At 36.3% G+C, this 24151-nt stretch overlaps 1 protein-coding gene, 1 long non-coding RNA gene and 1 other non-coding gene across 3 annotated transcripts; 1 reads left to right on the forward strand and 2 right to left on the reverse strand.

Annotated features, from left to right (window-relative positions):
- Positions 1–11770: 11770 nt before the first annotated feature.
- TRNAL-CAA (transfer RNA leucine (anticodon CAA)) lies at positions 11771–11851 on the reverse strand. Its single transcript has one exon. It is a non-coding gene; the product is annotated as a tRNA-Leu (tRNA).
- Positions 11852–20296: 8445 nt separating this feature from the next.
- Positions 20297–21159, forward strand: LOC108468070 (uncharacterized). Its single transcript, XR_001868961.2, has 2 exons — positions 20297–20585; positions 20760–21159. It is a non-coding gene; the product is annotated as an uncharacterized LOC108468070 (long non-coding RNA).
- Positions 21160–22234: 1075 nt separating this feature from the next.
- Positions 22235–23892, reverse strand: LOC108468069 (transcription factor bHLH94-like). The gene is made up of 3 exons (XM_017768926.2): positions 23141–23892; positions 22630–23055; positions 22235–22536 (listed from the first exon to the last, which is right to left on the reverse strand). The coding sequence occupies exons 1-3, from the start codon at positions 23603–23605 to the stop codon at positions 22432–22434; spliced, it is 996 nt and encodes a 331-aa protein (XP_017624415.1). The 5' UTR covers positions 23606–23892; the 3' UTR covers positions 22235–22431.
- Between the last annotated feature and the right edge of the window lie 259 nt (positions 23893–24151).

A 24151-nucleotide genomic window follows, 5' to 3' on the forward strand; every position in this document is an offset into this window, starting at 1 on the left:
TTTCATAAATGTCCTAACAATCATATAAACAGACATAAATTTAGATGCGTACAATATACAACAAGCAAAAATCCCACCCCACCAGCCAAAACACCACTTCGACTACTCTGTACACCACAATTGGGATATGGTATGCCCATCCACCTTGTACACCACAAAGGACTACAGTAGGCTCATCCACCCTACACACCACAATAGTGGATCTAAGCCACTAAAATGAAAATGTGCAACTGAGCTGACATATAAATATATAAATTGTGGACGTACTGCTATCAGATTATATCAGATTAATTTGTAGTTTAACTGCCCAAATTAGACTTCCTTCTCTTCACAACCAAAACCACAAATTTTTATGCAAATGCAAAATGAACACAACATGCATACGAACATACAAAAACATAAGTACACATATCCAGTTGAACAGATTCAGATTTGGTTATACTTGTATTCAATTACAGAGTTATGATAACAACAATAAACTCAAATCTATTCATCACATCACATTATCACTTAAACGAACAATTAAGTTAAAGCCTATAAGTGCACATACATATGCGAATCCAAGTTGTACTGAGTCCCAAGCACATTTACAGAGGTTTAAACAAGTGTTGGATTACACAGGAACTAAACGAGTCAGTTTACAAACAAAGAATAAAAACTGCAAAAACAAGGCCACACGGCCATGTGCCTGGTCGTGTAGAAGGATCCAGACCGTGTGACAGGGGTACACGACTGTGTGACTAATACACAGGCTCGAGTGAGTAATGCACACGATCATGTGGTAAGAACACATGCCCATGTGGCTGAGAGACACAATCGTGTGGCTGAAACATACGCCTGTGTGACGGATATACACAGCCGTTCGACAAAACCACACGCCCATGTGCGAACAACAAATTTCCCCACATGGGTCACACGACCGTATGGCCAGGTCGTATGATTAACGAATTACCCTAGTTACTACAGCAGCACACGCCCATGTGGCTGCTTGTGTGGCCCCAAAACCACTCCAAATCTTATTGCGTTTCACAAATTTCAACACTAAATCGAAGCCTAATTTGCATTAGTTTAGGAAACACACCTGAAATTACGATTTCAAGCACCTGAAATAATCAATTCGCCTCTACATTACCAATTTGAAAACTCAATTTTTCAATTTGAAAACTCAATTTTTCAACCATACTTAACCCATAAGAATTTCGATCATACAAATGTAAAACCAAGAAGAACGGCACTTACTCTGCACTCTTTTTATAACAGTTGATTAAACGAAAACGAGAGAACAAATGAGACGGCTTAAATTATTAGAACTTTGGATTATAAAAACCGTGCAACAATTAGGTAAAAATAAAAAATCAAGGAAAATGATGACAGAAAGAAACATTATGGCAAACAAAACCAAAATATGAAATTGGACTGCAAATAAAGAAACTAACGAAGGAAAAAGATGAGGGTAACGTGGGAGAATAAAATTAGGAAACTGTTCTATTTTTCTTTTTTTCTTCTTTTAATAACAATAAATTGAAAATACAATTACATAAAACAAAATTTTAACAACACTTTAACCCATCAGATTTTCTTTAAAATTGGGTCCAAAAATCAAAATGAAATTTTATTTTATACACAATTATTCAAACACAGGACCAAGAGTAAGCTGAACATCTAAGCATTGAACCACCAAACTCCTTCATGTTTTAGAAATGCTCAGAAAAACATATAAGCCTAACCGAAAGCTTTACCTCTCAAGCTTAGCTTGGTTCTTTTAACCCCTATGTCGAAACCATTTTTAAATTTGAAAAAAAAAAAGGATCGACTTTAAACGAATTATGGAGTCGCCACCGACCTTTTTTGAGGTGTAATCGGATCACCTTGAGGTTGATCACTTTAATAAAACATTTGATTTATTAAAATAATAATTTTAGGTCTAAAAAAATTAAAAGAAAAGGTTCGGGAGTCGGTTACGCACAAGGAAGGGTTAGCACCCTCGTAGCACCCAAAATTGGTACCAATTGATTATTTAATGTCCTATGGTTGAAAACTTAAAGAAAAATTGCCAAAATACGATTCCTTTAAAAATGTGTGATCAACTCGAATTGGATTTCAAGATTCACTCGTTTCAAAGAAATAAAATACCACATCTAGCACGTTAGGACACGATATTTTAAGCCTCCCAAAAACCGAGATCACTTCATGATTTTCGAAACGCCACGAAAAGGGTATTCAATTATTTGGTCCAACGAAAAAATGAAACCCAGCACGTTAGGGCACTATTTCTCGAATTTCCAAACATAGAACATTGCCTTATTTTAAATTTTAGAAAACATGAATGAAATTTTAAAGGAATATTTGACTATTTTGGGCAAGCAGAAAATTGAAGCCGAGCACGTTAGGGCATGATTTTCCAAATTTCCAAACGCCAAACATTGCCTTTGTTTCAGAAGCTTTTAAAATTGATAGTTATAAAAACGAATTAAAAATACTTGTTTGCTTGAGGATAAAAACAATCGATATTGAGTGAACATGGGAATTGAAACCATAACGCAATTACAAGAAATAAAAAACATAATTACATGCATGGATAATAATATGTGAAAACGATATGAGAGCCAATGACGACACGTGATATGCAAGACAACACAAGAATTAGGAATCAATGATATAAACAATTTAAAGACTATTAAATATATACAAAGGAATAACACAAGCAAAAATTAGAAATAACTTATACGCATAAAAACTGACAATATATGAATAATTATTAAAATATATATATTACGTAAGAAGAAATTCAAAATAAATAATATAAAACGTAGACAAGTTAATTTAACTAAACATGTATATATGAAAATGGGAAAAACATAAAAAGTGTAAATGATATATACCAAGATGCTAAAATATTTTAAATAAATAAAATATACAATGATCCTTTAAAGAGAACCGAATTATACATAAATAAATTTAAATATATATATATATAAAATTTAAAGGAGAATATTTACATAAAATAATATGAAAACAATAATGTACATAGAATAGAGCTTATTTTATCAAATATTATGTGCATAATAATATATATATAAGAATATTCAAATGTAATATCATACAAAATAAGATATAGAAAGAGCTCTAAAATAATGTTTTATAAAAAACAAAATTGTCAAGTGATTTTAAATATAAATATGAAAAAAATGTTAAGTGAATCTTTAAAAAAAGGTGAATTATGCAAATAAAAAAAACTCAATTAAAGTAAAGTTAAAATAAAAGGGATATTTTATAAATAACATAAACCATTGGAATTTAAAAAAAAAACAAAGCGCAATGCGCACAAATGCGCAGGGACCAAAAGCACAAATGATCCAAGTCCCTAAATGCAGCATCCAGACGCGGGCCAAATAACAACTAAGCGTAAATTACAGGGAAAATTTAATAAAATGAATAAGGTGCAAATATGGGTTAATTTAAAACTGGTGCGAATGGAAAGGACTGGAAGCGCAAATTACCCATTTAAGGGAAACATGCGCAGATCCAGCTTGTCCACACGCAGGCTATCTCTTCCCCTTCCCCATGCCATTAAAATTAAACATAACGTTTATTAATTTTTTAAAAAAACATTAAAGATTTAGAAAACCCAAAACCCTTTTTTTAAAATTGTATTTTTCCTTAAACATTTTACCCTTTTGTTTTTAAAAAACAAAAACCAAACTCTCTCTTCTTCCTCACTTCCCAGTTGAAAGACTAGAATCCAGCTCTCATTCGCCGCCTCATGCGCGGCCGTAAATAGCCATCGGAAAGCCGAACTTTTTCCCCTTTTGCCAGCGAATCGAAAGGCACGTCTCTTCATTTTATAAAATGTTAGTTTGTATTTCGTGGGCTCAAATGAAAATGAAAAAAAAAAGAAAAACATAATACAATGATGATGAACAACCACCTTTTGAAGTGTATTCGTTTGGCTGATCTCTATTGATTTTTCGTGTATATTTTATATTCAAAAATCAAACCTTTTACAATTAAAAATCAAAGGCTTTATAGCCAAAATACAAGCAGTTTCTGCTGTTTCTTTGTCCAACTTGCTGGCCGTGAAGTTGTGGGGAACGAAGGGTGAGGAGTATGGGTGCAACATGGAGCAGGGCACAAGGGGATCGTGCGTGGAGTACCGACGTGGGGGGTTGCGGCATGGTTGACCTAGGCTTTCCTAAGTTAGCCAATTAAACTTTGATTTTGGACTATGGGTATGGACCCTGTCTCATGTAATTGGGTTAATATTTTGTTTTATTCTTTGATTTTTGTGTGTGGATAGGCCCGGGCCAAAATTGTGTTTTACAGCTGCCCCTCTTTGCCCGTTTTTGTGTAACGAGAACGAAGCAAAGACCCTAAAAGGACCAATTTTGCCCGGTCTTGCCGAATCTTTGACTTCTTTGGTGCTGCTCTTCTTCAAGTAGTCTTATAGCAACTTCAAGAAAATAAGGTTTGTGACTTCAACTTGCTCCGCTGCAACTTTAGAGAGACAGGGCCGGTGGCTAAAATCTACTCCATAGCTGATACATGGAGATAAGACTCGCCATTTTTTATCTGCTCCAAGCCGATACATGAAGATAAGATCTGTAATTTTCAGTCTGCTTCCTGCAACTTCAGGAAGATAAGACTTATATCTTTAACCTGCTCTCTGCAACTTCAGAGAGATAAGGCTTGGCGGCTAAAATCTGCTCCATAGCCGATCCATGGAGATAAGACTCGCCATTTCTGATCTGCTCCATAGCCGATACATGGAGATAAGATCTGTAATTTTCAGTCTGCTTCCTGCAACTTTAGGAAGATAAGACTTGTATCTTCAACCTGCTCTCTGCAACTTCAGAGAGATAAGGATTGGTGGCTAAAATCTGCTCCATAGCCGATACATAAAGATAAGACTCACCATTTCTGATCTGCTCCATAGCCGATACATGGAGATAAGATCTGTAATTTTCACCGATGTCGCTACATTGTCCTTTGAGGAACATGCCCTCCAGACTCGATTTTATGTTTATGTTTATGCCAAATGATTAGAATGCTAAGACCAAAATGAATCAGATGCTCCTAACCAAATGTGTTATGAATGATATGAATGTAGAAATGAAAATGATTTTCTTTTTCTTTTTCTTTTTGAAAAAATTTTAAGTGTCATCACTCGTTATTCATCAGAGCTTTATCATCATCGCATTATGCTGCCTTCTTCCTCGACTAACATTTCTCAACAAAACCTATAGAAATAACTCATTTTGCTCAACAGGCTTGCCCCACTGTAGTTTCAAAGTCTCTTCCACTATAAGGTTTGTACCATCTTCAAACCCCCCTTGTCACCTAGAAACTTTCATCAACTCGGTCTATTACACCACTCCCTAAGTGTCATGACCAGATGTGTTCGCCCAACATTTGCATTAATGAGGAATATCATGATTATCTCTAATGCTTTAGTTGACACAATATCCTATTTTCTTATCCAATCAATATCTTTAACTGAAAATCTGAAGAGATAATCCCAATTTGAACACAAATATTCCACCCCTAAGCTGGGTAAGTTCTAAACAGTAATCATGTTTCAGGTTCTTATATAATTTAGAAACTTCCAGAGTAATATGCAAAACCTCATTTGCAAAAGTATTATTATTCCATTAATCGTTATTTCAATACAAGCACGTGATCATAAAAATAAAGATAGACAAAACTAAAGTTTATTAGGAATAAGTTTCAAGAAAAATGGATTAATTACAGGAAGCAAATATTGCCAAAGTACACAAAAACAGGTAAAGAGGATAAAAAATGAACGCCCTAGATATTGCAACATAAGCTCCTCCGTATGAACTCCACGAGGACCATTTTAAGCTTATCATGTGCCTAGGAGATCTAACGTATTCTGTCGATACCCCAAGATATGCGTACTTCCTCTTCATTAGTTCCAGCATAGCAAGACTACCACATACCCCATCCTTGGTCAAAAGTTGAATTGCCCTTTTCGGGTTTTCAATTCAAAACCCCTTTGGTCTCAAGGTGCCCTTTGTAGGTTTTCACCTTGGCCTCTCATTTATTTTTCTTTTAGGCGCCCTTTGCGCGTTTTCACCTCTTAAGTGAAGTACTTCTCGACTGAATCTGAATTTACTAGGTTAGGCAGCCTCTTACCATCCATCTCAGTTAATACCAGTACTCCTCCAAAAAAAGCCTTATTTACCACGTAAGGTCCTTCCCAGTTTGGCATCCATTTCCTTCTAAAATCTTTTTTCATAGGGACAATTTGTTTCAATACCAAGTCCTCCTTACAGAATACTCTGGGGCAAACCTTTTTATTGTAAGCTCGCATCATTCGCCTCTGGTACATTTGCCCATGATGGATAGTCTTCGGTCTCTTTTCTTCAACCAAGTTCAGCTGATCATACCAGGACTGAATCTATTCTACTTCGTCTAGCTTCAACTCTGATAAAACTCAAAGAGAAGAAATTTCGACTTCAATGGGCAAGACTGCCTCCATCCCATAAACCAATGAGTAAGGTGTTGTCTCGGTAGAAGTTCTGACAGATGTTCGATAGGCATAAAGAACAAATGGTAACTTTTCATGCCAATCCTCGTAGGTCTCAGTCATTTTCCCCACGATCTTTTTGATATTTTTATTGATTGTCTCAACCGCACCATTCATTTTTTAGCGATAAGGTGACGAGTTGTGGTGCTTAATCTTGAACTGCCTGCAAACTTCCACTATCATGCTGTTATTCAAATTCAACGCGTTGTCAGATATAATCCTTTCTGGCATGCCACATCGACATATGATTTCTTTTTTCAAGAACTTGCTGACTACCAACTTTGTGACGTTGGCATATGAAGCAGCCTCTACCCACTTGGTGGAGTAATTGATGACCACAAAGATGAATCGATGTTCATTAGAAACCTTCGGTGAAATCGGCCTAATGATGTCCATAGCCCACATTGAGAAAGGCTACGGAGAAGTCATGACATGAAGGGGTGAATGAGGCACATGGATCTTGTCACCATAAATTTGGCACTTATGGCATTTCTTGGCATAGCTGATACAATCTCCTTCTATTGTGGACCAGTAGTACCCAAATCTCATAATCTGCCTGGCCATTGTGAACCCATTGGCATGCGTCCCGCAGACACCTTCATGGACTTCTTCTAGGATTTTCTTAGCTTCAACAGCATCAACACATCTTAACAGCACTTGATCTTTTCTCCTTTTATACAGGATTTCTCCATCGAAGACATAGTCACTGGCTAGCCTTCTCAACGTCCTCTTATCATTTTCAGTTGCTTGATCAGGATATTCACGGCTTTTCACATATAGTAAAATATCATGATACCAAGGATAATCATCCCTTTCCTCTTCATCGTCTATATTGCAACAATGAGCTGGAGCCTCATAAATACTCATCTGGATCGGCTTCATATTTTTTCGTCCATTTACTCTGATCATAGAAGCTAACGTAGCTAAAGCATCTGCCATCTAGTTTTCATCTCGCGGGAGATAATAGAAAGTGATATCATCAAACACCTTAATTAGATCTCGAACTAGCTCTCGATAGTTAATTAACTTTGGGTCTCTTATTTCCCACTCACCTTTGAGCTGATAGATCACCAGTACAGAATCCCCATACACCTCTAACACCCTGATTTTATGTTCGATGGCTGCACGGATTCCCATGATACATGCTTCGTACTCTGCCATATTATTTGTGCAATCAAAATCCAATTTACAAGTGAATGGATAATGATATCCACCTAGGGATATCAAGACTGCCCCAATTCCATTACCAACAACATTTGATGCTCCGTCAAAATTCAGTTTCCACGGATGATCTTCTGAGGTGTCCTCTTCGGTATTTGTCACATACATTAGATCTTTATTTGGGAAATTAAAGCTCAAAGGCTCATAATTTTCCAAAGCTCTACTGGCTAGAAAATCTGCTATTGCACTCCCTTTCACAGCCTTTTGACTCACATAAACTATGTCAAATTCGGAAAGCAGAATTTGCTAGCGGGCCATCCTTCCACTCAAAGCAGCTGACTCCATCATGTACTTTAAAGGGTCCAATTTTGAGATTAACGAAGTTGTGTGGTACGACATATACTGCCTCAATCTCCGAGTAGTTCAAACCAAAGCACAACATAATTTCTCAATTGATGAGTATCTCAATTCACACTCAGTGAATTTCTTACTGAGGTAGTATATCGCCTTTTCTTTCTTTCCTGTCTCATCATGTTGACTGAGCACACATCCCATTGAATTGTCAAATAATGTCAAATATAATATCAACGGCTTACCAGGGCTAGGTGGCATTAGCACCGGGGGATTAGACAAATACTGTTTAACTTTGTCAAAAGCTTTCTGGCACTCATCATCCCACACGCCTGGGTTGTGTTTCTTGAGAAGGCGAAATATGGGGTCACATTTCTCAGTCAGTTGTGAAATGAATAGGGCGATATAATTTAGTCTTCCTAGGAAACCTCGAACTTCCTTTTGAGTGCGCAGCGGAGACAATTTTTGTATAGCCTTGACTTTGTCGGGGTCGACCTCAATTCCCTTTTCGCTGACTATGAAACCAAGCAGCTTCCCTGTCCTAGCTCCAAAAGTACATTTTGTTGGATTGAGCTTTAGCTGAAACTTTCTCAATCTCAAAAACAATTTTCTCAAAACCTGTATATGCTCATTTTCTGTTCAGGATTTTGCGATCATGTCATCGACGTAAGCCTCAATTTCCTTATGCAACATGTCATGAAACAAGGTTACCATGGCTCTTTGATACGTTGCCCCTGCATTCTTCAACCCGAATGGCATCACCCTATAGCAAAAAGTCCCTCATAAGGTTATGAATATGGTCTTTTCCATGTCTTCAGGATGTATCTTTATCTGATTGTACCCAGAGAAACCATCCATGAAGGAGAACAGCGAGTAACCTGCCATATTGTTGACCAAAGTGTCGATGTGAGGAAGGGGGAAGTTGTCTTTTAGGCTGGCCTTGTTTAAGTCCCTGTAATCTACACACATCCTCATCTTTCTATCTTTCTTAGGGACAAAGATAATGTTAGCTACCCATTCTGAGTAATTAACAACTTGCAAGAACCCAGCCTTAAATTGCTTTCGGACATATTCTCTTATTTTTACTGCAACATCAGGTCTCATCCTTCGAAGCTTCTGTTGAACAGGCTTGCACTCCTCTTTTATGGGGACGCGATGCACCGCAATATCAGCGCTTAGTGTAGGTATGTCTTGATATAACCACGCAAAGATATCCTTGAATTCTTACAGTAAATCAATGAGGTCCCGTCTTGTTTCCTTAGTTATGCAAGTTCCAATGTTCACCTCTTTCCCCTCTTCTAAGGTCACACTCTTGATTGTCCCTTTATGGGGTAGAATCTGTTTCTACCATCTTTAACAAATCCGAAGGTAAGCTACAGTCTTCATCATCTTCAAAATCTTGATATCCCTCCAGACACATGTTTCACTCAAAAAGGAGCTCCGAGTTTGTAACAGCGTCACTCATACCATTGATATCTAGAAACCTATTGTAGGCACGAAAGAATATCCAACAAACAAATGAACCTAAGTATAGCTTTATCTGTATGGTATGATTATAAATGAAATGCAAGAAAGAAAATTTGCTCAAGATAAAAGAATATTTGCTCAGAATAAGACATGAAAGTGTATTTATATTGAAATAAACGTTTTGAACATGAGCCCATTTCACAAAAGATTCTTATTGCTTTTAGGCTTTAAAACAACAAGTGTGTTTTGAACATTACTCTGTATTAGCACTAAAAACTACAGGAATTTCCTCTGCAGTCCAGTTGTTCAGAACACTTCCAAGCTCATAAGGGCGAATGCTTGCTAAGTCACGTTTCATCACTTTCTCTTCAGATATGACATTGATATTCAAATTTTCCATTGCGTCTTCAGCTGTTCCCTCCCTTGTCATTTTCAATTCAGGATAAATAACTCCACCTAACATAAATGTATAGGATATATGGGGAAAAGTCATTAATTCCCATTCGGCTTTTGCCCCATTCAGTCGTTCTTCGTCTCTTCTGCCTCCTTTCCATCTCCTTTCTTTTCTGCTTTGCATCTGGCCTATACTTTAAGCCAAAACAATCTTGTTTATCAGCCAAAACTAGCACCTCAACTCGTCCATGAAGATACTTTCCAAGTTCTCTTCCGGACAATACTCCATTTCCCACTGTTAAATGCAAGCTCATCCTCGTAGCCTCAGATATTCTTGGCATTGGGACCCTGCCCCCTTCAATGATGAAAGTTGCATTTACAAACTCCAATGATCGAAAGGAACACTCAATTGCTTCATCGTCATTTTCTATATACGGTGCACTACTAGTAACAGATGCAATAATGTCCTCCTCAGTATTTATCGTTATCAAGCGGCCCTCCGTCACCAGCTTTAACTTTTGGTACAAAGATGACGGTACTGCCCCTGCCGAGTGAATCCAAGGCCTCCTCGACGAAGAATACTCCCTGTAATTATTTGTTCCCCTCATTTAATTTATCCTTCCTTTCTATTCTCCACTTACTTATCTGATGTTTAGTATCTACTCAAATTGAATTTAGAAAACAAAACCTATTACGTAACATTTAAATCGACAACGACAATAGGAATATAATTACACCCCCCCAATTTAGTTCAATTTAGATTGAAAAAAGAAAAAAAAAAGAGGTAAAGACAAATAGTCTTCTTCACAATATACATATTTTGTTTTGATTGCAGTAAAAGCAATTCTCTACCCCTCCCCCTCCATCAACTAATCTTATTCTTGGATCTTATTCGTGAAATTGATAAAAATCAATATTTTTATGTATTTTTCTAATTTCTATGTGTATAAAATTACTATAGTCTGATATATTTCCTTCATTTTATTTCTTTTATTTATTGTTATTGTTTTCTTTCTCATATTTCCTTCAGATGAATATAAAAAAAAAAAACTCCAGAGGCTATTTTTTCATTTCACGGGTCGAGAAATCCACTTTGAATCTTTTTCTATTTACTTTATGTATATCAGAAAAAGATTTGAAGTTCCTATTTTTCAATCTAATACAATATTTAATAATATTAAATTAAATAATAGAATACTCAAAATAAAAGTTTCTTTTTCGCACTCACTCTCCATCACATTGGCAGAACAAAAGTGTCATATGTATCAATATGGAAATATTTGATATGTGAAGACATGATTTGATTTAGGTTTCATGGTACGGGATTATTTGGACTACAAGATCAAATCAAATGAATTCCAGGTCAAAGTGACTAATCCGATCTATTTTTCACATTCATAAGAGTTCGTCTATGTTTCTGCTTTACGAATATGATATTTTCTGGGCATTTCTAATAATATCAAGTGCTATTCCTATTTTGGCATTTCTAATTTCTGGAGTTTTAGTCCCGATTAGAAAGGGTCCAGAAAAACTTTCTAGTTATGAATCGGGGAGAGCCAAAAAAAGATCTTTTGTGTATAATCCTGCATAATCTCAAATGTTATCAATTCTGATATGTAGACCAAATAATACAATGCAAGCAAAAGTTCCTAGATTCATGGAGATATAGAACAGCATATAAGTTATCATGCTCGCATATCCACCATTTGAGTCTCCAACAATTATTCCAATAATTTCATATCCGATTTGACCTATGGACGAATATGCAAGCATACGTTTCATGCTTGTTTGAGTAATAGCAATGAGATTCCCTAATATCATGCTAAGAAAGCTAGGATTTCCAGAAGAAGATGCCTTGAAGAGGACTCGAACCTCCACGCTCTTTAGCACGAGATTTTGAGTCTCGCGTGTCTACCATTTCACCACCAAGGCATCTTGAAAGTGAATCGTATTCCATGAATATGATATCTATCTAGTGTGATGTATGGAATATATGACAAAAGTGGAGTGTTGGAGTATTTCTATTGATCGGTCATGTCATATAGGCTAGTCGGACATCCAATTACTTGATTTGAAGTATCAGGAGGATGTCTATATTAAGATTATATTAAATATATATAGATTATATTAAAAGATGGACAATCAAACCTATTTATTTCTCGATTCAATAGAAGAAAAAGCAGAAAAGAGGTGAATAGGGTCCCAAATAACGAGAGATATGTAAAAAGAAGGTCTGACACGCCCATTCCTAATCCTAAATGGAATGTAACGACGTAGGATCTATATGTAAACATAGTATCTATTTAGATACGCTCGAATGACCCTTCTCATAATGAGAATGTATATAGCCCTATTAGGTGCAGTCCGGTATGGAATGAACTTATAATCATGGAATCGACTCGATCATCGATTATAGGTTATAAGTTCATAACCCCACCCATTCCCATTTTGGGTGAACAGATCTACTAATTCTTTGATTAGGTTAGTAAAGAGGGACCTTGAACTAAGAAATAGATTCTAGAAGCTAACTAGAAGCTAAACTAAAAAAGGGTATCCTGAGCAATTGCAATAAGTTGGAACAACTTCGTAAGTCTATTTGTGATATAGAAATAGAAAGGATCCGATTCAAACTATTTTCAAATCAAAAAGAAAAGTTGTTGGAATTGGTAAAACTCTTTCGATCAAAAGTGTATCATGCGGGAATTAATCGTTCATATGATTCTTTGATAAAAAAAAAGAGAGAAAAAAGGGCATGTTGCTGCCATTTTTGAAATGATTTAATATTGCTGAAGTAATGTTTAAACCCAATGATTCAAGGCAAAGATAAAAGATCCTAGAACAAGGAAATACCCTTTTCCATTTTCTCAACAACTAGATTAAAATGAAGAATCGAAATAGATTCTAAGCGAGACAAACAAAAAAGGGGTTAGAGACCACTCAATAAAAGAATGCCTAAGGTTTTTTTTTTGAGCATTTTGAGAGTTATTTGACTTGAGTTATGAGAGTACGAATACTTTTTTCAAGCAATTATAAGAAGGCGTAATATCTATCACAAAGAAATCTACCTCGTATGTGTTTGGTCCGATCAGCAAAGGTACTTCAATTCTTCCCATCACTTTCCTCTCAGTGCCATCAAATGCCCTCATTATGTTCTGGCATGTCTTCATATGAGAGTTGTCTATTGGTAACCTATTTAATATGGACAAGGGCAAAACATTTAGCGCTGACCCATTATCAATTAATACCCCCGGCAGTCTATACCCTTTGCAGCGAGTGGTGATGTGTAAAGCCTTGGTGGATCCTATGCCCCCTAGCGGTATTTCATCATCACTGAAGGAGATAAAGTTATCGGCACTTATGTTACTGACAAGGTGGTCTAGCTTGTTCACTGAAATATCTTCAGTGACATAGGCCTCATTCAACACATTCATCAACGCATTTCAGTGAACCTCCGAGTTTTAGAGTAGAGCTAGTATCGATGTGCGTGCCAACTGCTTGTGCAACTGTTCCACAACACTTTACTCACTGTGTTTTAGGAACTTCAAAAATTCTTTAGCTTCATCTTTAGTTACTGGTTCATTAACCAGTGGTTTTGTCCTCTCTTTCCCTTGTTCAATCATCACGGACTTCCCTTTTCCAGGCTTATCTTTTATACTTGGCATGTTGACCAGACTCTCCTCCCCCGGATATGTCACATTATAGTTGTAATTCCAAGGCACCCTTTTGTTATCCTTATACGGAAAAGTTGCGGAACTCTGGATTACAACTCTCGGTGTAATTCTTGCTTCAAATTCATTAATTTTTGGTCGCAAAATGATCACCACTGGGTGATTGACCTCAGAAACCTTCTCTATCAACCCCTCCTCCGAGGAGCATACATCTTGTTTCTCAGTAAACTCAAAGAACTCCAATTCTTTGTTGTCTATTAGAGCTTGTACCAAGGCCCTAAATTCATTACATGTTTCTATCTCATGGTCCTCCTCTCCATGGAACTCACAATAGTTCCCTGCTTCTCGGGATTTGCTTCCAAAGTCTTGCATGACTAGACTTTTCTCCACCATCTTCTTCAAAACCTCCCTCATTGGGGTTCTCACTTCTGCCACATCCAACTTAATTCTCCTTCCCATATTCTCGACTATTGCATTTACCCCTTTATCAGTATGATTTGGTAACAGATTTTCTACACCAGGTGCATCATCGAATTTCATAATACCCATGTTGATGAGCCTTTCGACTACCCCCTTAAAAGAGGTGCAGTTCTCTATCGAGTGTCCCGGGATTCCAGCATGATATTCACATTGAGCACTTGCATCATACCACTTGGGGTATGGGGGTTGCGGTGACTTTAAATAGAAAGGAGATACGACGTGTACATCAAACAAACCTTTATACAGCTCTCGATACGTTACTGGAATGGGAGTAAACTGGAGCTTCTCCGTGTTCTGCTTTGTATTGGGCTCCTGCCTTGGCGAAGCTTGTTGGCCCGTGGTTACCACTTTCGGTTGATTTACCATGATTGGTTTCGCATAACCCATATTCACATTGCTGACTTCATTTTTTTTTCTTTTTCGGGGCTGACCTCCTGGTACTTTCCCTTGCCTCTATCTTTCCGCACCTTATTGCATTCTCAACATTTCACCAGACATAACTATATCCACAAAACTCTTAGTTACACTTCCCAACATGTGATTAATAAAAAGTACCTTCAAGGTATTAATAAAAGCATGGTTGTTTCTTTTTCCAACAGTGGGGGTTGGACTTGTGTAGCAACTTCTCTCTATCTCTAAGCGTATTGCTTGAAACTTTCGTTCGACTATTTCTCCATGTTCTGTAATGTGATCCTATCAGGCGCTATGTCAGTCACATGGCCATATTGTTTCATAAAGGCCTGTGCTAAGTTTTTCCACGATTTAACTTGCCTACGGTTCAACTGATTGTACCATTTGGCTGCAGCCCTGGTCAAACTGTCCTGGAAACAATGGATCAATAACTGATCATTATTGACATGACCAGTCATTCTCCGACAAAACATCGTGATATGAGCTTCAAGGCAACTGATTCCGTTATATTTTTCAAATTCTGGCATTTTGAACTTCGGAGGGAGTACTAGATCTGGGACTAAGCTCAACTCCTTGGCATCCATCCCGCAATGATAATCAGCGCTTTCCAACGCCCTAAATTTTTCCTCCAACCACTTGTATCAGTCTTCTAGTCGCTTTGGAAATTCTGCTCCTGCCATTCCTACTTCCGCGGCCTCATTGAAGTCAGGGACTGTAGGATTTGCACAATTGTCTTTAGGGTTAGAATACGAGCCAATTGGGAAATTTACCGATGCCGAAGTACCAGTTGATATTGGGGTCTAATACTGACAGACACTTTTTTCGGAGGCACTGGGATGTTTGCTGGGGTGAAACCTGGAGGGTAAGCAAGAATCCCACTATCATCCTCAGCATTGACCATGGGACTCTTCCCCTTTTCCGGATTTCCAACTAGTAGTTGAGTCAATTCGCTCATCATACTCCTCTGAGATTCCAACATTTGATCTTTCATATCTTGTTGGATCTTAGCTAATTACTCTTGCATTTGCCCTTGCATCTGTTCTTGCATTTCTTTCTGCATTTGCTCCAATTTTTCCAACCTTTGATCCATAGCTTTTGTCTTTTTCCGTATGTAATATTGATGTCCCAGGGTAACTATAACACAATTTTTTTAATTAATTAAGGTTCTTTTTGTGAAATCTAATGTACATATTGTGATGAAATACAAATGCATGAAATAAATTCAAAACTAAAGAGACGTCGATTCTAATTCAATTTCATTTAAAAAACTTTATTAAAAAGCAAAATCCTTTACATAAAATAGATCACATATACGGCTTAGCCCTAATGCTCAAAGTTTTAACTTTCTTAAGAAGGCAAGCTAGCTCACGACCCTAGTCCGACTCTAACTCATACTTCACACTTAGCACATCAGCCTGAACCACTAAGGTCTGTAAATAATCAACCACTTCTCAAATCTGAGCCACGGCTTCACCCATGATGTGATCTTTATCCCTGACCTGGTCCTGCGATCGGCGGAGCTATTCCTTCCACTGCTCATTATTCGACTCAAGTAATTCAATTCGAAGCTCACAGTTTTGTAGTGCAGTCTCGAGCTCCTCTACCTTCCCTTTCAAATCTTCAATCCTACTCAGGCTGGCTCTTAATTCAATATCAGAGTTACGACCACGGTGCTGATGCAGGGCCTTTTCCAGCTCCGTTACCCGAGCTACCAGCATCTCTTTCTCACATTGGCCTTCAACCAAGCTCTTATTTAAGGCGCTTTCACATGCTCGAGCATCATGAAACCTCTTCTCCCACTGATCAGCTCTAGCCTTTTCCTCTTAAATTTCCTGTCGCCACTGCTCTGACGTCTTCCCCAACCCGGTAGTTCTCATTGACATACGTAGCTTCTTGTAATCAGTTTTCAAACTGTCCAGGTCTTCTTCAACCTTCCTTTTCCCTTTTCTTAACTTCTCAGCCTCGAGTTTCTAAACATCGACATCCAATCTCAAATGTATTTTTTCCTCCTCCAATTGTTCTATCTTTTTCTCTAACTCCACATTTCTCTCTTTGAAGTCCCGTTTTACGATTTCAAGCTCGGAGGGGATTACTTGTAAATATTCCTCAATCGTACGAATATCCTTCACACTCGGCTCGGGGATATTATCATTAACTTTTTTACTCAACCACCCCTTGTATTCAGAAGTTGTCATTGATCCAACAGCCAATCTCTTCATCTGGCGCGTCTATTTTCAAGCATCAGAAATCTTTTGAACCTTCTTCTTATAATTCTTCTCCTTATACGCGAACTCACTCTGGGCTAATCCATGTGTCATCGGTATAAACTGCATTGACCTGTATTGTCTTAAAACGAGCAAAGGGGCATATCCAGCAGCTCCCCAAATTCCAAGTAAAGGTACCCAATCAAAACTCCCACGCCGATAGAGGATCTTATCAGGAACAAACCAAGGAGCTCTCCACTCAACATCTTCTTCATGAAGGTTTCGAAGGAGCGCGATCCAGTTTTCTTCTGATATGTCATCTCTCCTAGACATGGCTGCTATCTCTTTTAACGGGGAGTAACTCTCAGAAAAAACCCGATAGGAAACCTTATCTACGTTCTAGAAATGGCTGTGGAACCAAGCCAACAATAACTGCGCACACCCTATAAATCTACCTTCACTTGCCCTCTAACATGCACTCAAGGATCTGAATGTCTCAGCAAGAATTGTCGGCACTGGTGTGACTCCTTTATCAAGTCAATCAAAGAAATAAGCAACTGCTTCATCTATATACCTTAAAGCCTTAGGGAAAATCACCAAACCATAGATACTCAATGCGAAGACGTCAACTTTCCTCTTTGTATCTGGATGTACTACGATCAGGTCCCTCAAACTTACCCAAAGAATGCACCTACCATCACCCTTTTGCTGAATTCGAGCTGTAACCTATTGTTCACTCATCCCAGTGATACTCATTAACTTCTTTACAAAAGCTGGGGCATTAGCAGCTTTGGAATAAACTTTGTCGACTTGACCCTTTGGACAATGAAGCAAAGCCGTATACTCCTCCACAGTAGGCACCAAGTCCACCTTCCTGAAGGTGAAACAACTATACGTCGGGTTCCAAAACTAAGCCATAGCCCGAAACAAGTACCTGTCCACCTTGATATCGAGCAGGTAGGGTAAGTCACCATAACTTTGATAGAATAGCTGCTTGGTCTCATCATCCCAACGAGCCCATATATCCCTCAATTCCTAGAACTCGTTTTGGGTCACGTTGATACGAGTAAAGCCCGACAACCCCGATGTATACCCCTCAGCTAGGCTATCCCCTTTCTCAAGTTGCATCTTCTCTGACCACATACGGACAGCCGCATTATCCTCTACTTTATCAAGGAATTCGCTCTCCATAACAAGCTTTCTAATTTAGCAACCGAACAGAAATCGACATCTCTTTAATATGAAATGACATGCAAAACATAATCACAACAAAACACAACAAGTTAGTATCGAAAAATACAAATTTAAGTAAATAGAAAATAATTAAACACCTAACCGAGTAATCACTAGAGTTCAACATAGCTCTACCTAGGGCGGGCTCCTAGAGTTCACTATATGCGGCTCGGTTCTAAGAAAATGGTACCTGAACTAGCAGATTCCTCAACCCTCACCCATTATAGGCTCATGCGGATCGAGTTTAGTTCAGGGGAATATATTTCCCTATTGCCATGCGGAGGTGAAAACTTCACGAAGACATAGGTACGAATGTATCCCGGAAGTAGTCCACTAGCCCATGCGGAGGTGAAAACCTCACGAAGGTGTAGTTTCTCACTCCCACTTAAAAAGGTGCGACCACAACGGTCATGCAAGATGATGCGAAGGGATATAAAAACTCAAAATGTAAAACACAAATAAAATGACCAAAAACCATAAAACCCATGAAATGCAATAAAAGGATCGTATGTTAAAATCTAAATTTTAAATTTTCGACAAAAGGACAGAAAATAATCAATTTTACAGCTTGACTCTCTTATTAGTCCCCAGTGGAGTCGCCAAGCTGTCGAAACCATTTTTAAATTTGAAAAAAAAAGCAGGATCAACTTTAAACGAATTATGGAGTCGCCACCGACCTTTTTTGAGGTGTAATCAGATCACCTTGAGGTTGATCATTTTAATAAAACATTTGATTTATTAAAATAGTAATTTTAGGTCTACGAAAATTAAGAGAAAGGGTTCGGGAGTCGGTTACGCACAAGGAAGGGTTAGCACCCTCGTAGCGCCCAAAATTGGTACCAATTGATTATTTAATGTCTTATCGTTGAAAACTTAAAGAAAAATTGCCAAAATACGATTCCTTTAAAAATGTGTGTTCAACTCGAATTGGATTTCAAGATTCACTCGTTTCAAAGAAATAAAATACCACATCCAGCACGTTAGGACACGATATTCTAAGCCTCCCAAAAATCGAGATCACTTCATGATTTTCGAAACGCCACAAAAAGGGTATTCAATTATTTGGTCCAACGAAAAAAACGAAACCCAGCACGTTAAGGCACGATTTCTCGAATTTTCAAACATAGAACATTGCCTTATTTTAAAATTTAGAAAACATGAATGAAATTTTAAAGGAATATTTAACTATTTTGGGCAAGCAGAAAATTGAAACCCAGCACGTTAGGGCACGATTTTCCAAATTTCCAAACGCCAAACATTGTCTTTGTTTTAGAAGCTTTTAAAATTGATAGTTACAAAAACGAATTAAAAATACTTGTTTGCTTGAGGATAAAAACAATCGATATTGAGTGAACATGGGAATTGAAACCATAACGCAATTACAAGAAATAAAAAACATAATTACATGCATGGATAATAATATGTGAAAACGATATGAAAGCCAATGACGACACATGATATGCAAGACAACACAAGAATTAGGAAACAATGATATAAACAATTTAAAGACTATTAAATATATACAAAGGAATAACACAAGCAAAAATTAGAAATAACTTATACGCATAAAAAAAGCGACAATATATGAATAATTATTAAAATATATATATTACGTAATAAGAAATTCAAAATAAATAATATAAAACATAGACAAGTTAATTTAACTAAACATGTATATATGAAAATGGGAAAAACATAAAAAAGTGTAAATGATATATACCAAGATGCTAAAATATTTTAAATAAATAAAATATACAATGATCCTTTAAAGAGAACCGAATTATACATAAATAAATTTAAGTATATATATATATATATATAATTTAAAAGAGATATTTACATAAAATAATATGAAAACAATAATGTACATAGAATAGAGCTTATTTTATCAAATATTATAAGCATAATAATATATATAAGAATATTCAAATGTAATATCATACAAAATAAGATATAGAAAGAGCTCTAAAATAATGTTTTTATAAATAAAAAAATTGTCAAAGTGATTTTAAATATAAATATGAAAAAAAATGTTAAATGAATCTTAAAAAAGGTGAATTATGAAAATAAAATAAAAAAACTCAATTAAAGTAAAGTTAAAATAAAAGGGATATTTTATAAATAACATAAACCATTGGAATTTAAAAAAAAAACAAAGCGCAATGCGCACAAATGCGCAGGGACCAAAAGCGCAAATGATCCAAGTCCCTAAATGCAGCATCCAGACGCGGGCCAAATCACAACAAAGCGTAAATTACAGGGAAAATTTAATAAAATGAATAAGGTGCAAATAGGGGTTAATTATAACTGGCGCGAGTGGAAAGGACTGGAAGCGCAAATTACCCATTTAAGGGAAACATGCGCAGATCCAGCCTGTCCACACGCAGGCTATCTCTTCCCCTTCCCCATGCCATTAAAATTAAATATAACATTTATTAATTTTTTTAAAAAACATTAAAGATTTAGAAAACCCAAAACCCTTTTTTTAAATTCCCTTTTTCCTTAAACATTTTACCCTTTTGTTTTTAAAAAAAAAAAACCAAAACTTTCTCTTCTTCCTCACTTCCCAGTCGAAGGACTAGAACTCAGCTCTCATTCGCCGCCTCATGTGCGGCCGTAAACAGCCATCGGAAAGCCGAAGTTCTTCCCCTTTTGCCAGCGAATCGAAAGGTACGTCTCTTTCTTTTATAAAATGTTAGTTTGTATTTCGTGGACTCAAATGAAAATGAAAAAAAAAAAAAGAAAAACATAATACAATGATGATGAACAACCACCTTTTGAAGTGTATTCGTTTGGCTGATCTCTATTGATTTTTCGTGTATATTTTGTATTCAAAAATCGAAGCCTTTACAATTAAAAATCAAAGGCTTTATAGCCAAAATACAAGTAGTTTCTGCTGTTTCTTTGTCCAACTTGTTGGCCGTGAAGTTGTGGGGAACGAAGGGCATGGAGTATGGGCGCAAACATGGAGCGGGGCACACAGGGATAGTGCGTGGAGTGCCGACGTGGGGGTTGCGGCGTGGGTGACCTAGGTTTCTCTAAGTTAGCCAATTAAACTTAGATTTTGGGCCATGGGTATGGAGCGTGTCTCATGTAATTGGGTTAATATTTTGTTTTAGGCCCGGGCCAAAATTAAGTCTTACACCCTAATTTTAGGATGTTACATATGTATAGTACAACAAAGTCAAATCCAAATAAAAGTTTAATAATAAAATGGATTTTTACTTTTTATAAATATATATAACCAGTGATATTGTAATATTTTTTAATAACAAAATTAATTTAATAATAAAATGGATTTTTATTTCTTATAAATATATAGAAGTAGACATGAATTGATTTTGAGTGGACCACTTTAACAATTAGTTAATCTGTTGCAGTATTTCTATAATTTATCATAGAAAAGAATAGTCAAAAGGGAAGACTTAAAGTTAAACCATCGTATGTGAAAGAGTAGATATGTTCATGGCTGATGATTGAATTTAAAAGTCAATTATTAAAATATATTATTTTATATTAATATTTATATATATATTATTTACATTTAACTTAAAATTGGGCTGAATCGACTCGAAAGATAAAAATAAAAATAAAAAATTATTGAAGTCCGTCTTTATTGAATCGGGCTAAACGGACAATCTGATTCACGAATAGATTTGATCAAGAGAGTATACCCAAGTTCATTATTGGATGTAAGAAAAACCCTTAATCTTATGTTAATTCATTTTATCTATTATAATAGTGTGTTATTTGGCTTATGATTTTTAAATTCAAGTACCAATTAAGTTAACAAAAAAAATACGGATAAATAAAATTACCAAATTCAGATACCTCTATATATATTAACCCTTAAATTAAAGTATAATTTTGAGGTAATAAAACTAATAACACACTATTATAATAGATAAAATGAATTAACATAAGATTGAGGGTTTTTCTTACATCCAATAATGAACTTGGGTATACTCTCTTGATTAAATCTATTCGTGAATCAGATTGTCCGTTTAGCCCGATTCAATAAGGACGGACTTCAATAATTTTTTATTTTTATTTTTGTCTTTCGAGTCGATTCAGCCCAATTTTAAGTTAAATGTAAATAATATATATATAAATATTAATATAAAATAATATATTTTTAATAATTAACTTTTTAAATTCAATCATCAGCCATAAACATATCTACTCTTTCACATACAGATGACGTGACGTCACTGTTTCGTACCCAAGAAGCATATATTCTACTAAATCCCAAAGTTATATCTAAAATTCTTGGGGCCTGACATAAATATTTTTTAAAAGAAATATATCAAAAAGTGAAATTCCAATGTAAAGGTTTAGGGTTCAAATTTAATAACTTAGAAGGGTGAAGTGGCCTAAGACAAAATAAACCAAAACACTAAGGATTAAAAAGCAAAAAAAAAAAACTGAGAAAAGGACCTTCATATAAGAATGTGAAAAAGTAAAGAGAAAGGAAATTACAGTGAGGTGAAATTTAAAGAAAAAGGAAAACTGGGTGTCATGGAAAATTCCTAGTTAACAAAGCATCTTCAATGCTGCCTAGTAACTGGTTCACTGCTGTTGCTATGTCATCCACTGAAGTCAGCTTACAATCTTCTTCTACCTGCATTTTGAACGTAATTATTTCGCGGTTTCAATTATATCCCTTACATCCGCAACAGCGACAATGTAGTCCGAAATAAGTCTAATAAATTACCTTGACACTGAGAGAATAAAGGACGGTTTGATCAAGAGTTGTGACATTGAGATGGAGGATGCTCAGACGCATACAATTCAACCCGCAAACAACCTTCAAGAGCTGCGCCGGTCGCTTTTTCGATCTTATTCGGAGGTTTACATGGCTTTCCACCATGTTAACTTCGATGTCAGCTATGGCAGATTGAGTTTCAACCGTTGATTGATCATTCATGGAGATCGAATCTTTACGATCACCCTGTTTTGAACTAGTTGAGTACTGTGGGAATGTGAAGAATTCATCGAAAACCGACGAGCAGCTGCGGCGACCACCGTTAGTAAGGTTCGACCTTTCTTTTACCTCTTTTTCGGCACTTAGGCATTGAAGACGGTGCTCAAGCTCCTTCACAAAATTGATAGCTCCTCCTATAATTGATGCTTGATCACCCTAATCAAAGAAAATACATTATTACTTTGAGATTTGGTGTTTATCGCGATTACGAACATAACGATGGAAAGGTTGAAAAAAATACCCTTTGAACATAAGATTCAGGCATTAAAGATCGAAGAACAGAAAGATAATCATTCATTTGCTTTCTTCTATTGCGCTCCACAGCAATGTGAGTCATCCTTTGATTCTCAATCTCTTGTTTGTTTTTCCGAGTTTTGAATCGACGTCTTTTGGGACGAGGTGTTGTTGAAGCATCGAAAGGGTCACCTGAGGATGATAATCCATTAACATTAGCAGCATCCGAGGATGAATTTGGGCAATGATGTTGCAGTTGATGATGATGGGGTACTGGTGCAGCCATTGATGAAGTTGGTGTTGTAGAAACCCAGTAATCTCCATGAACAAAATGATTAATCTCTGGTGTTTGGGTGTCAGGAAAACATCCAAAAGAATCTTTGGATTCTGGTTTTCCCAGGCCAAAATCATGGCTCCAATTGCTGTTGTAACCAAGCAAATCTTGCTGAAAAATTACAGCTTCTAATGCCATTCTTTTAGGGTAAGAACAAGCATTAAAAAACAAGAATAAATAAATAGAAGTTTATTGTTTAAATAGGAAAAGGAGGAGGGGATGAGCTTTGGGGGTGAAGAAGTGAGGTTTTTAAAGGGAGTTGATAAGAAGATGATAAAAATGCATAATTGAACCTGGAATTGCATTGAAAGAGAAAAGGAGAAGGCAGAGGGTACAAAAATATGATTTCCCTTTGAACATTAGTTGGTGGAAAGGCCCCTATGCTTTGGGGGTATTCAGGCAATCTCTTGTGCGTCTATTCATTCATTTAACTAAAATTCCCCATTTTAATTTATATTATACTTAAAATATCTACACATTGAAAAATAATTAAAAATTATTTTTTTATAAAGATGATTTTATCTTTTTATATTTTAATATTTCAATCAAATTTTCGTTTATTTTTATATAAATTTTAATAAATATATTTTCCGCATGCACCTATAGGTGTGAGTAGTTTAATTAGTTTATATAATACTTTTAAAATGTGGTTAGATTTATTGAATATTTTTACTTAACTCTCGA

This window comes from Gossypium arboreum, chromosome 8 (assembly GCF_025698485.1).
Source record: "Gossypium arboreum isolate Shixiya-1 chromosome 8, ASM2569848v2, whole genome shotgun sequence".
Lineage (NCBI taxonomy): Eukaryota > Viridiplantae > Streptophyta > Magnoliopsida > Malvales > Malvaceae > Gossypium > Gossypium arboreum.

Excerpts from the sequence above, each read along its gene's own strand:
- LOC108468069 (XM_017768926.2), bottom strand. The coding sequence starts at position 23,605 with ATGGCATTAGAAGCTGTAATTTTTCAGCAAGATTTGCTTGGTTACAAC. Across the intron at positions 23,056-23,140 it reads CTGAATCTTATGTTCAAAGG|GGTGATCAAGCATCAATTAT; the intron begins GTATTTTTTTCA and ends TTCTTTGATTAG. Across the intron at positions 22,537-22,629 it reads TTTATTCTCTCAGTGTCAAG|GTAGAAGAAGATTGTAAGCT; the intron begins GTAATTTATTAG and ends TTCAAAATGCAG.